Source organism: Epinephelus lanceolatus, chromosome 17 (genome assembly GCF_041903045.1).
Source record: "Epinephelus lanceolatus isolate andai-2023 chromosome 17, ASM4190304v1, whole genome shotgun sequence".
NCBI lineage: Eukaryota > Metazoa > Chordata > Actinopteri > Perciformes > Serranidae > Epinephelus > Epinephelus lanceolatus.
In genome coordinates this window covers 41,267,498-41,280,240 of record NC_135750.1, presented here as the reverse complement: position 1 = coordinate 41,280,240, position 12,743 = coordinate 41,267,498, and the positions used below count along the sequence as shown (strand labels likewise).

The 12,743-nt window shown below is 42.4% G+C and overlaps 2 protein-coding genes across 5 annotated transcripts in view; one reads left to right on the top strand and one right to left on the bottom strand.

Annotated features, from left to right (window-relative positions):
- hspa12a (heat shock protein 12A) overlaps nt 1-12,743 on the bottom strand; it is a 224,453-nt gene that overhangs the window by 182,994 nt on the left and 28,716 nt on the right. The gene's annotated exons all lie outside the window — the stretch shown is intronic.
- Nucleotides 5,330-9,857, top strand: LOC144458420 (E3 SUMO-protein ligase ZBED1-like). Its single transcript, XM_078160884.1, has 2 exons — nt 5,330-5,492; nt 5,963-9,857. Exons 1-2 carry the CDS (start codon nt 5,330-5,332, stop codon nt 6,985-6,987), a joined length of 1,188 nt encoding a protein of 395 aa, XP_078017010.1. The 3' UTR covers nt 6,988-9,857.

The window sequence follows — 12,743 nt, the reverse complement described above, 5'->3', positions numbered from 1 at the left end:
AATCTTTGTGGGGTGGAGTTAAAAGTGGTTTTCCATTCCCTTTCAAATGAATCTAGTGCTGAAAAATGATTAAATCAATTAATTAATCTTATTTATGCACACAGCATCACCAGAGAGGCTGAGGGAGGGAAGGAGCAAGAGACACTTTTTCCTCTTTATACACATCTTGAATATGAATTGTCTGTGTTGTCGCTGCATTTTTTAAAATACATCTGTCGCCTGCATCCAGGCGCTGCTCAATGTCACACAACAGGCTACAACTACCAAGAAGAACAGCCTCTTCAAGGCGGGAAATTCAGGTCATTATTCCACCGCACCTCACTTCCGCCTGTATCGAATGTACTATCCTGCAATTGGGGGACAGCGTTGTCTCACCTTTGAGCTGAGAACAGAGGTACTTACAGCGCTGAAATGATGTCTGTATAAACAGGACAGCATGCAGGACCAACCACGAGCAAGACGCGATCATGGGTGGCACAGGTGTGACATTTTGACAACGTGTTATGTGCGCAGTCCATCATGGGAGATTTAAAAAGCAGCAAGCAGCTAAGTCTAAAAAGAGGAACAGCAGTCGAAATGTCCGCAAATTAGGGAAAACAATAAGGTTCAGGAGCTCCTTACCCTCTGAGAAGAGGACAAGATCAGCTGCCATGTAACAGAGAAGATAAATGGTTGTTATTGACATGCTGATGCCATTGTTAGCAGGGTTTTCCCTGCATAGAAAATATTTTGGTGGCCGCCAAAGCCGTTTTAGCCCTCTGGCAATGGAAAATCCCATCCGCCAAAGAAGTGTGGGAGCGGGGAAGGGAGGAGAAAAAAAAAAAAAAAAAATTCAAATCTCAGTGCAACCACTCATAGTTCAATCACCATGGTTCGGACCAATAATGAGAGCCTGGTGGCGCGACGTTAGACCAATCATAATTGAGTGCTTTGATTCATCAAAGTAACGTGTTGAGCCCCAAGCTTCGTGTCAGCTCAGAACGCAGGTGCTGATGCATTCACTGCCAGCCTGGTGACAAGCGAGATCATGTTTCGGTCCTGAGGTGCTACTTAAAGTAACATAACGAGTTTCTATAACTCCACCCTGTCTGTCTCTGCTGCGCTGCACACACTGAGGGCTCAGCCCCGCAGCGCTGAGAAAGAGCAGAGACGTAGCAAGACGGTGACAATATTCAGACCAAATCAGGTGGTGCGGAGTACAGCATCAGTGTTGAGGGGAGGTGTGTGGGGGTGTGGGCATATTTGTGCTTTAGAACATAACTGCTGTGAAACAATCAGAAAATAACGTTTTATTGATCTGATTCACCAGCTTTCTCGCTACCAGCTCACTCACTCTCTAGCTTGCTCGCCCACAGCTGCTTGCTCTCTCTCTCTCTCTTTCTCTCTCATCTTCTTTAAACAGAGTCAGTTGCCCGACGAATTGTAATGTTATTAAACGAGGAGAAATATCCTCCCCTCGTCCTAGTAACGTTTTTGTACTCCCTCATGGCAGAGTTTCAAGCTGTGATCAGTCTGATCCCCGTCACACCTCTGAATCCGCAACACCTGCATGCTAGGGCATTAACGACTTTGATTTTTTTCAGATCGACTTATCTGTCAATAAAGTCGAAGTCGAGTCGACAAGTCATTTGATGACGTCATCACATTGACACGGCGGAGGAACAACACAGACACAGCTGTCCAACAATGAGCAACTTGTATTAAAGATCTCTGTAACATCAACAATGTACAGTAAAGTGCAGAATAATTCAGGCCTGACTACAGTACAGTTTAGTGCAGCAGTGTGATTACTGTCAGCATAAAACACAATAATAACATCCTTAGGTTTATATTTAGCCTATAGGCCTATTAATGAAAATATATTTCTCTTTCCAACATTCAAAATGGGTTAGAAACAGCAATTAGCTACCTGCAGAAAAAAAACTTGCAAGAAACAAGAATCAACAGGCCTTCTCAAAGACATTTTAACCAAAATAAAACATAAGCTAATACCTTGGCAGCCAAGACACACAGCATGCGAGCACAGCACTAATATATGGTTGACAAAAGAGCGCATTTTCATTATAAAATAAATGTAACAACAGAAGAATCATTACACGCTGGCTGCCGAAATTATCATTCAATCTTTGCCTTGCTTGACTGGTTCACAAAACATTAGTTAGAGAATCATTTTCTTTGTAAAATAACCAAAAAATAAATCCTTCAGAATTGCAAACCAACACCACTCAGAAAACAACTGAGCAATAAAAATAAAATAAAATTCAAAACTCACCAGCAGGTAGCCTTTTAAACATAAAGATTAAAATCAAGTAATCCTTCTTGCTGTAATATTCTTATTTCACAGTCAATTTAGTCATATTCCTCTTTCACAGTCTTGGCTTTGCGGTCTAGGTTTTCGTGTAGAAAGATGAGAGTATCAACATGTGCTGGATGAAGGCTTGCGCGCTGTCGGGTGACGGTATTCCCGGCCTTTCGCTGGGGGTGCTGGTGACTGGAACAGCCAAGTAGCGATAAGCCAGTTTGGCTAAATGAGGGAACTTGTTCTGGTTGCGGGCCAACCACTGCAGTGGATTCTCCATCGTAGGAATTTGAGGTGTTGCGCAATAAGCACGGAGCTCCACAGCTGGAGTGGAGTGAGCCTTTTTGCGCCCACTCTCAAAGTGGGGTCCAAAAAGTTGCTCAAAATCACTTTCCAGTCTGGATTTCTTAATCACCGGCTCAGCTTCATCATCATCTTGGACATCATCTTCATCATTTTCACCTGCAGCAAAAATTAATAACACTCAGTTTCACACAGCCAAATTACGGCCAAATTGTTTAAAATATGATTTCAATAGCCACTCAAGCTGTAACCTAACGAAATAAGCTCTCGTTGACAAAATAAGAGTATTTTCACGGGACAAAATGAATTAATAGCCTAGTCTGGTTTGGCCTTGACCTTACATTACCTGTAACAGTAGCTGTAGCAGGCGGCTGGGGTCGGGGTCTGGGGTCTGGTCTCTCATCCTGTAGCAGCTGATGCAGGTGGTCACGGGCATCGTTTCTCGTGCGCTCTGGAAGGAACTGGAGTTGTTTGAAGTGGGGGTTTAGCAGACAGGCAACTACTGGGATTGACTCTGCGAGGCCATCAGACTCCAGTTTGAAGCGAGTGACCAGCTGTTGACGCACAGTCGTCTTAAAGGAGCGGATCGCACCCATGTCTGATTCTTGGACACAGAGGGTGGTGTGGATCACATTGCAAATCACTGGATAGATGAAAGACAGGCCCACATGCAACTCGCCACACATCACGGTCGTAGCTTTTGCCACGGGAGATAACACAGCAATCAGTTGTTCTATCAGCTCCCAATGTGACGCTCGCATGTCAAGTGACTTTTTTACACTCGGCTTTGTGACTGTTTCATCCGCCAGGACAGACTGCACGGGGATCCTCTGCTCATGCAGCTGCTCCAGCATCACGAAAGTGGAATTCCACCAAACCGCACAGTCATTTTGGAGTTTCTTGGGTTGCATGCACAACTGGGACTGCTTTTCCTTCAGAACGCAAGTTGCCACAGATGAGTGACGAAAATGACCAACCACACATCTGGCTGCATTGATGGCCTTGGTGATTTCAGGTCGGATTAAACCTGCCTTTATTGCCAACTGTAGAGTGTGCCTGGTGCATCCTATGTCTTTTGGGGACTGCTGGCACAGATCCAAGGCCAGGTTCATGGCTGCGGTGTTATCGTGCACCGTACAAAACACCTGCAGGCCCCACGCTTTAATTGTTGCAGATAGATGATCAGCAGTGTTGACAGCCGTGTGTCGCTCTGTCATGAGAGAGGTAGTCAGCACTCTGGCTTTCAGGTCCCACTCGTTTGTAATGTAATGAGCAGTTACTGTGATGTAAGGCTCCATGGTTGAGGATGTCCACAGGTTGGTTGTTAGCGACACACTCGTGCCTTGCATCTCCTCCTGCACTGGACGACTCCCTTCAGTGCTGCTAGCACCACACAAGTTAGCTAGCGGATGCCGCTTCAGATGGCCGTGCATGACGCTGGTACTTTTGTTGTACTTTAAGATCGATTTGCAGATTGTACAGGTCACTGTGCTGTTTTTTTTCATCTAAAGTGAAGTATCTCCACACATGTGATGTGTGTCTGTCACTCTCAGGCGTTTTCTCAGGCCTATCACCTTCTACGTTCTCTGCAGCCATGTCTCTTGTCTTGTTGTGGTCTTGTGTTAATTTCCCCTCTACACGCTAAGTAACGTTACCGCCCTTTTTATGAAGTGACTATGACTATTGGTTAAGTCAAGGTATCAAAGTATCAGCGTAAGCCAATCAGAGGCAGCGATTGCATTCCGTACACAAGCACACAGAGAGAGAGAGGGAAAAAACACACGACTTGTCGACTCCTCCCGGATAGGGTTGGGCGGTATGACGGTATAATACCGTGTGATGGTATAAAGTGTCTACCAGTAGAGATTTTGCAATACCGTTTATACCGAAGAAAGTGCAGATGTCTGCGGCATCTCTCTGAGTCACTGTAGTTACACCGCCTCGACACACGGGGAGCCAGCACTGCAACAGACTGCTTGGCGGGGTTGCACGTGCACGACGTAGAAGAAACATCTTTACTGGAGTGATGCCGGAGGCGGAGAGTAAAGGCAGTCACAAGGAAACGGAGGCAGCCCGGCCCCCGCAACATGACGAGGAGGAGGAGGAATTCGTTCCGAAAAAGGGCGCTATGTCTGTTGTGTGGAACTTTTTCGGATTTAGAAAATCCGACAAAGAACAAAAAGCGATACTCTGCAAAGAGTGTCGCATGACTGTTGCTGCTGGAGGTGGAAACACCAGTAACCTCTTCCACCACTTAAAGATAAAACACGCTAAGCAATATTATGAAAGCCAAAAGTTGCAGCAGCTCCTCTCGTCCGAAAGAGCTTGGCAGAGTCTTTCGCCAAAGGCACCCCATATGACAAAAAATCACGTCGATGGAGGGAGATAACGGAGGCCATCACGATGCACATATGCAAAGACATGGTCCCGATTTATACCGTTGAAAAGCCGGGGTTCAGAGAATTACTCAACACCCTCGACCTGACGTATGTAATGCCCAGCCGCAAGCACTTTACAGAGGTGGAGTTGCCACAAGTATATGGAGAGTGCCGTAGCAAAATTGAAAAGGAGCTTCAAAGTGTTCTTTATTTTGCTACAACAACAGACATGTGGTCGAGCCGCACCACACAGCCTTACATGAGCCTAACGACCCATTTTATTAAAGACTGGGAACTGAAGTGTAGGTGTCTTCAGACCTCTTACTTCCCGGAGGATCACACAGGGGAAATGATAGCCCAAAACCTAAGGGAGGCACTGGAGTCGTGGGGATTACCGGAGGCCCATCAAGTCTGCGTAACCACAAATAACGCCACCAACAACGTCAAAGCACTCCAGCTGAACGACTGGACAAGGCTACAGTGTTTTGGACACCGTCTTCATTTGGCCATCGGTGAGTATGCATGTAAACGTATTGAGTGACTGGTAATCGTGGGATTTTCATTAAATATTATTCAATGACAAATACCTCTCTGCTTGTTGTTTTACCCCAATTAGTTGTATACCTTGGCATTTACAATAATTGGTCTCCAGGGGTCAGTATCATTAAGCCATGTTATGTAACCTGGACTTCTTTGTTGAACAGTTGTATAGCTGTTTGAAAGACTTCACATTTTTGTAATTAAGAAATAAAAATAAACACCTTTTCAGAAAGACAGAGTTTGTTAAAATTAAGTGACACCTAAGCCTCAAAAATAAATAGTTATTCTCAGTCAAAAATTTACATAATAGTTATGATTATTAATTATAATATATACATGATTGCAAATGCAAAATGATAATGCTTGTCGCTTGTCCTTAAGTGTAATAATTGTCAGCATCTGTCAACAATTTACATTTCTCCTCTGTGTTTATTGTAAACAGAAAGAAGTGTGAAAGAGCCACAAGTGGAACGTGCCATTGGGATATGCAAAAAAGTTGTGAGTGCCTTCTGCAATTCCTGGAAAAGGAAGCGTGAGCTGGCCACTCCTCAGGCAGAGCTGGGCTTGCCTGCTCACCAGCTCATAACAGAGACCCCAACAAGATGGGGCTCTCGACAACAAATGACTGAAAGGATCCTAGAGCAGGAGAAAGCTCTGACACAAGTCCTTCGAGCTGACAGGAAGACCGGGCATTTGGTTCTGACATGGCAGGACACTGATGTACTGGAATCTGTTAGCAAAGCATTGAGCCCTCTTGTTGCGTTCACAGATGCCTTGTCCGGCGAGCAGTATGTGAGTGTCTCATATTTAAAACCTGTGCTCCATCTTTTCAGTGAGCAAGTTCTTAAGCCACAGGATGATGATGTCGATCTCACCAAGAAAATCAAAGCAAGCATTCTGGAGTACCTGGATGAAAAATATGCTGACCCATCCACCCAGGATCTGCTTGATATGGCTTCCCTTCTCAACCCTCGCTTCAAAATCACCTACATAAAGCCAGAGAAGGTGGACTACATAAAGCCCAAAGCTGCTGCAGAGATAGAGAGCCTTGTGTCTGAACAGGAAAAGTCTGCAGGGGGAGACTCCATACCACCAGCTGAAGCTGCCACAGAGGTGCCAGAGATTCCTGCTAAGAAGAAGAGGAGTTTGGTTAGCTTCTTCAAGATTGCATCACGCCAAGACCAAACTGTCCCTCAGTCACACAGACAGTCCATTGAACTGGAGCTTAACAGGTACCTTCAAACAGCGGAGGCTGATGGGGAGACCAACCCCCTGGAATGGTGGAGGCAGCACGAGGCCAATTTTCCACGAGTGGCAAGCCTGGCAAAGAAATACTTGTGCATTCAAGCCACAAGTGCCCCATCAGAGCGTGCTTTTAGCACAAGTGGTAACATTATCACTTGCCACAGATCAGCACTGAAACAAGAGAAAGTTGATCAGCTGGTGTTTCTTGCGCACAATCTGTAATTGCTGGATATACGCAATTACCAGACATTTGCACACTAGTGACAGTGTCCTTCAGAACATTTAGGAGATGCTGTGATTTTATATTGCACTAACTGTTGTTATGCACCTGTTACCTTGTGTAAAAAATACTTTTTCTCATTTGTTATTTTTATTTCTTATGAAGCTGGAGCTCTGTGTTTACATTTGCACGCACACTATAGCTTAAGTTAAAGCTGGAGTTCAGTGTTTACCAGACATTTGCACATTCTTTGTGGTTTATTATTTATTATATTATTATATTTTCTTTAAAATAACGTTATGCTGCAGCTGCTGTGAGTTCATATTGCACAGATTGAAGCGAGGCTTAGTTTAAAAACTCAGGGTTTTTTTTTTCTTTTCATATACTGAGATGCACATTTGTGTGATGCTGTGCGTGATTTCTTTTTTTAAATATATTGCACTGCACTGGCATTTTTCCTGTTTTTCCAAGTTCAAAAATAAAAGAGGAAAATTATCAAATGCAACAGTATGGTTATTTTAAGCCATTAATTGAATTTACAGGGAAAAAAGCCATACCGCGATATATACCGTTACCGTGATATGAAATTACTCATACCGTGATATAAGATTTTGCTCATACCGCCCAACCCTACTCCCGGGGGGTGTCGACTTGTGCCACTGACATCGACACGTCGACAAATCGACTTATCTGTTAATGCCCTACTGCATGCTACTTAAAAGTTATCATTATTGGGATATGAAATGACCTATATCGGGATATGAGATTTTGGTCATATCGCCCAGCCCTAATGTACTGTATTATTTGGACCTCTCTTGTCTAATAGAGAAGATCGCTCAATGCATTTGCATGATCTGCAAATGCAAATGCGAAACGCACTCCGCAGACATCACCACCAAAGCCCCTTTCTGAGCCAGGGAAAACCCTGGTTAGTGTTTATAAAGAGCTGCTGACACAGATGTTATATGTCACACTAGAGGCTGAAGCGGTTGTATTTCATGTCACGCCCTTCATACCTCTTTTGCTTCCACAATGCCAGCATGCTGTCTAAAATTACACTCTGGAGTGACATGATGCTAGGGTTGTTTGGTTCTGTGTAAAAATGCAAAGGAAGCATAAAGAAGGGACTTTGTAGCAGCTCTATAGTGCCATCTCTGTGTAAAAAGGGCTTGTGAGACAGACACAGTGGTGATCCTAGACAATGGGGCCCCATGCAAATAAGCCCATCAGCACAGTGAAAGAACACAGATTAGAAAACAGATCATTAATAAACTGTATTATTTAATAACATTAACCAAACTAAGCTATATGGATTTAATTTCAGGTTCCATTTTTCAGTGAGATAAGCATGGGACCTGTTTTGACCCCGCCCCTCAAAGAATCAAAATCAAGAATCATTAAGAACCAAATTTGATAAACAGAATTGTGACAATAAAATCCAAATGAAATCCAAGCATTCTGCAGTACAGGTGCAAAGAGTTGAGATCAAGGTATGACTAAAAGTCTACAGCACAGAATACAACACACTGATTTGATCTATAGGAGTTCTAGCCCAATTTGTGACCTCAGCAGTAGCAAAATGACTGTTACTAAATGGTTTTCATAATAACATTGTGGTGATAATGTAATAACTGCCTGGGCTGTGTTCAGAGACATGTCTTTGAGTTAATGAAGTACTACATTTATGTACTGCGCCAGTTTCACAGGGAGATGATAGGTGGATGTCGGACACATAAAGTGCAAGGTTCAACTCACCCTCCAGTCTGGCTATTTTCCCTCAAAAATGCATTTACTGGCTAATATTAGTTGTATATATACATAATTTCTAGGCGACAGGGCTGCCCAATGGGTCAAAATGTTGCCTTTTTCAGTCTTACCAAAAGGAGCAATAATCCAGTGTGGACTTTTTCCTTTCACTGAATCACAGGGTAACATGTGAATAAGTAATGCATCCATCCAACAAATCAATGCACAAGAAATGACACAGTTATAGTTAAATGTATCCTCACACACACACACACATGGATTTACATACTTGAAATTCCACAGCAACATATGAAACCATTCATCCTCTCAGCAAAGACACGGTACACTGCTTTTAAATTCTTTGTACTTATGGTGAGAATTTAGGAACAACACTTATATAGTTTGTAGTAAGAAATTGTGTAAATGCGTCCACACAATGGGATTTGTCCAAAAATATCTGCAGAGACAATACTAATGTATAGACAATGTTCAATGTTCCCTCTAATGTTGAAAACTCCTGAGCAGACATTCAACTCCTCTGATCACCTACTCGAGCGACTGTGGGCGACACCTGACGTGTACACACTACGTCATGGCGCCATGGCATCACCTCTCCAACCCCAAATATCATTACAAGTGAATATTACTATAGATATTAATAATGTGATTATTTTAACAACATGAACTACTGCCTATCTAGGTCAGTTACAATAAACAATAACAAAACATTGTTTTGGCAAAATAGATTTTGCATTTATTGCCATAATGTGTACAATTAAGAGAAAAATGTGCTCCATAAAAGTCACTTGGAGACAATACATAAACATTTAAGAGTATTGGCAACACAAAGAGCAAACAACTCTTTGGAATACAAAATAAGTAACACTCTTTAATAGTAATTGCCAACAACTTTAGGCCTCTAAACTGCAACAAATATAATATGCTAGATCAAAAACTAAATGTAAATTTAAATTGTAGTTGTACTACTACAGACAGTGCCACTGTACTGGATGAAAACATTTTCCTGGCAAAAAAAAAAATATTAGTGGCCTACTACTATACTCTCTTACATGCACAATCATACTCTCATACATACACCACTATACTCTTACACAAACACTACTATCCTCTCTTATATTTATCATCGTTTTCTTTTATTTACTGTCATACTCTTAGTGTAACAGAGGATAATATCATATGTATGTAAGTATGATAGTATGTACATGAAAGTAACAGTATATGTAAAACAAAGTTCTAATATATGTATGAGAGAATATTATATTTGAAACAGAATAATAGCATATGTAAGAGAAATTAGTTGTACATGAGAATGCAAATAATCATGTGTAAGGAACAAAATGACAAGGAATGTAAGAGAAGTATATAGAGAAGAGAAGAGTATAGTGGTGTATGTATAAGAGTATGATTGTGCATGTAAGAGGGTATAGTAGTGTTTGTGTAAGAGTATAGAGGTGTATGTGTGAGAGTATGATTGTGCATGTAAGAGGGTATAGTAGTGTTTGTGTAACAGTATAGAGGTGTATGTGTGAGAATATGATTGTGCATGTAAGAGGGTATAGTAGTGTTTGTGTAAGAGTATAGTGGTGTATGTATGAGAGTATGATTGTGCATGTAAGAGAGTATAGTAGTGTTTGTGTAAGAGTATAGTGGTATATGTATAAGAGTATGATTGTGCATGTAAGAGGGTATAGTAGTGTTTGTGTAAGAGTATAGTGGTGTATGTATGAGAGTATGATTGTGCATGTAAGAGGGTATAGTAGTGTTTGTGTAAGACTATAGTAGTGTATGTATGAGAGTATGATGTTACATGTGAAACCAAGTATGAATTATGTCTCAAAGGGCCTCTCATATAAACTCGCCTTGTACTTTTGCTTCATTGCACGTCTTGCAAACAACTCCATTCTCGCTTGAAAAAGAAAAAATATTGCAGATTAACGATCAACGTTAGGCCATCGCTGAGTGTCTGTTCCCCTAGTTGGCGCAGTGTGTCCCATGCGACGGTGAAGCCCATCAGTAAATGAAATCACTCTGATTGCCAGTTCAGCTCAGCGCACAAGAAGAGAAACAGAAGTGAGGAAAGTAAAACTCTGGCTAACTAGCATTGTGTCTGGGCCTTAAAATAGATGCAAATGCTGACAGCAGGGCGGAGATCAACCATCATTTCCATTTATACTACAGTGTTTACCACACACCAACTGGTTAAAAACCTGTCATTTCTCATGCATGTTGTCACACGAGATCTATAAGTCTTTGAATTCATGTCATTGTGTTTTAACAGAATGTGGCATTGTGTAACAAGTTCATTTTCGACCATCTAATGTGTTCAAAACTGGAAAACACTAGACTTGCACTGATTTATCGGCAGTGCTTGGAATCAGGCCGGTTTTCACGTGATCGGCCATGACCTGCGACTGGCCGGTCAGTCTAAAATATGGCAATTTAAAACGCCAGACAAATTCCCAACACGCCACATGATTGACATCGTGTAACATCAGCAGCTCACACACACGCGCATGTGCAACTCACGGCTTGGGTGATGTGAGGAAGTGGGCGGATTCTCACCTTAATCATTCACGCACACACATCAAAAGAGAGAAGAAGAGAGTTGTTAATTGTCCGTGCAGGGTCGGTCACATGCTGGCGGGGGTGCAGCTGCAAGCCCTCAAAAAAAAATAAAATAAAATAGAATAAATAAAATAAAATAAATACTAGTAATAATTTGCAGCCCCGACTGGCGCCCTTTCCTCATGCTCTGTCTTGGAAAAAAAAATAACAAATAAAGAAAAAGTAAACAACAACAACCCCCCTGTTGTTTGTCATTATTTGACCTGGCCCTGAACCTGTCTTGCACCATGCTCAGTCACGTCACTGTGGGCGAGGGGGGTGGGACGAGTTATCTGTGCGCATCTCAGGTAGGTAGGTTGTGAGTGACAGACAACAAGTGGTCATAATTTGTCAAATTATTGGGTTATCATCGTGAAAAGACCTCCAAGCCCATACAGAAAGCGGAGGAAAGAGGAGGTGGAGGTCCCAGTATCGAAGTATGTCGTCTTTTATAACATTAAAAAATGCCGTTTGGGGGCGTCAGTGGCTTAGTTGTAGAGCAGGCGCCCCATGTACAAGGCTGTTGCTGCAGCGGCCCGGGTTCGACTCCAGCCTGTCGCACTTTGCTGCATGTCACTCCTTCTCACTCCCCCCATTTCACACTTGTCTGTCCTGGTGTTGTGAGCATTAAGACATCAGTGCATTATTGTAATCTGTTCACATTAAAACCCAATCAGGTAACAGACTGTAAGCCTTTATACACAGAGATTGCTTTATAAGGCTGTTATGAAATCCCTTTATTACACTGCCTTTGCTTTTTTTTACACAGAACCACACAACAGCAGCATCATGCCGCTGGAGTGTGTGATTTTAGACAGCATGCTGGCATCCCAGAAGCAAAAGAAGCATGACATATAACACAACAGCATCGGCCTCTAGTGTGACATAAAATATATGCGTCCGCAGTGTATTCTATACAAAAATAGTAGCATAAAGCTCTGTTTCCACCAAGCAGTCTGGTATGCAATATTTCCATTTCCACTGTGAAAAGTTGTGATACCACTGTGGTACCAATGGACCCGTTCCTTACTGTCCCCATTTTTGGTCACCCCTCTGTTGAGGTACCTAGCACACAGATCTGGTACTAAAAGGTGGAGCTAGAAACACTGCAGTCTGTTGATTGGTTAAGGGAGGACAATCTCTCTTGCTCAGGGCTGAGTTGTGGCTGGTTCTGAGGCTTGTGTAACTTTCAAATTCAATTTCAATTCAAATCCTCACTTGGGAAAAAAAGCATCACGGAGTGTCGTTCCTGTGGGCTACGGCAACATTCTCACGAAATCCTGGTGTCAAAGATTCCAAACATGAAAATTTTAAAAAGGCATAAATAAGGTTATTTTCTTTTGAAACATCAAAACAAGGTCATAGGTCATCAGGACTATTGATCTCG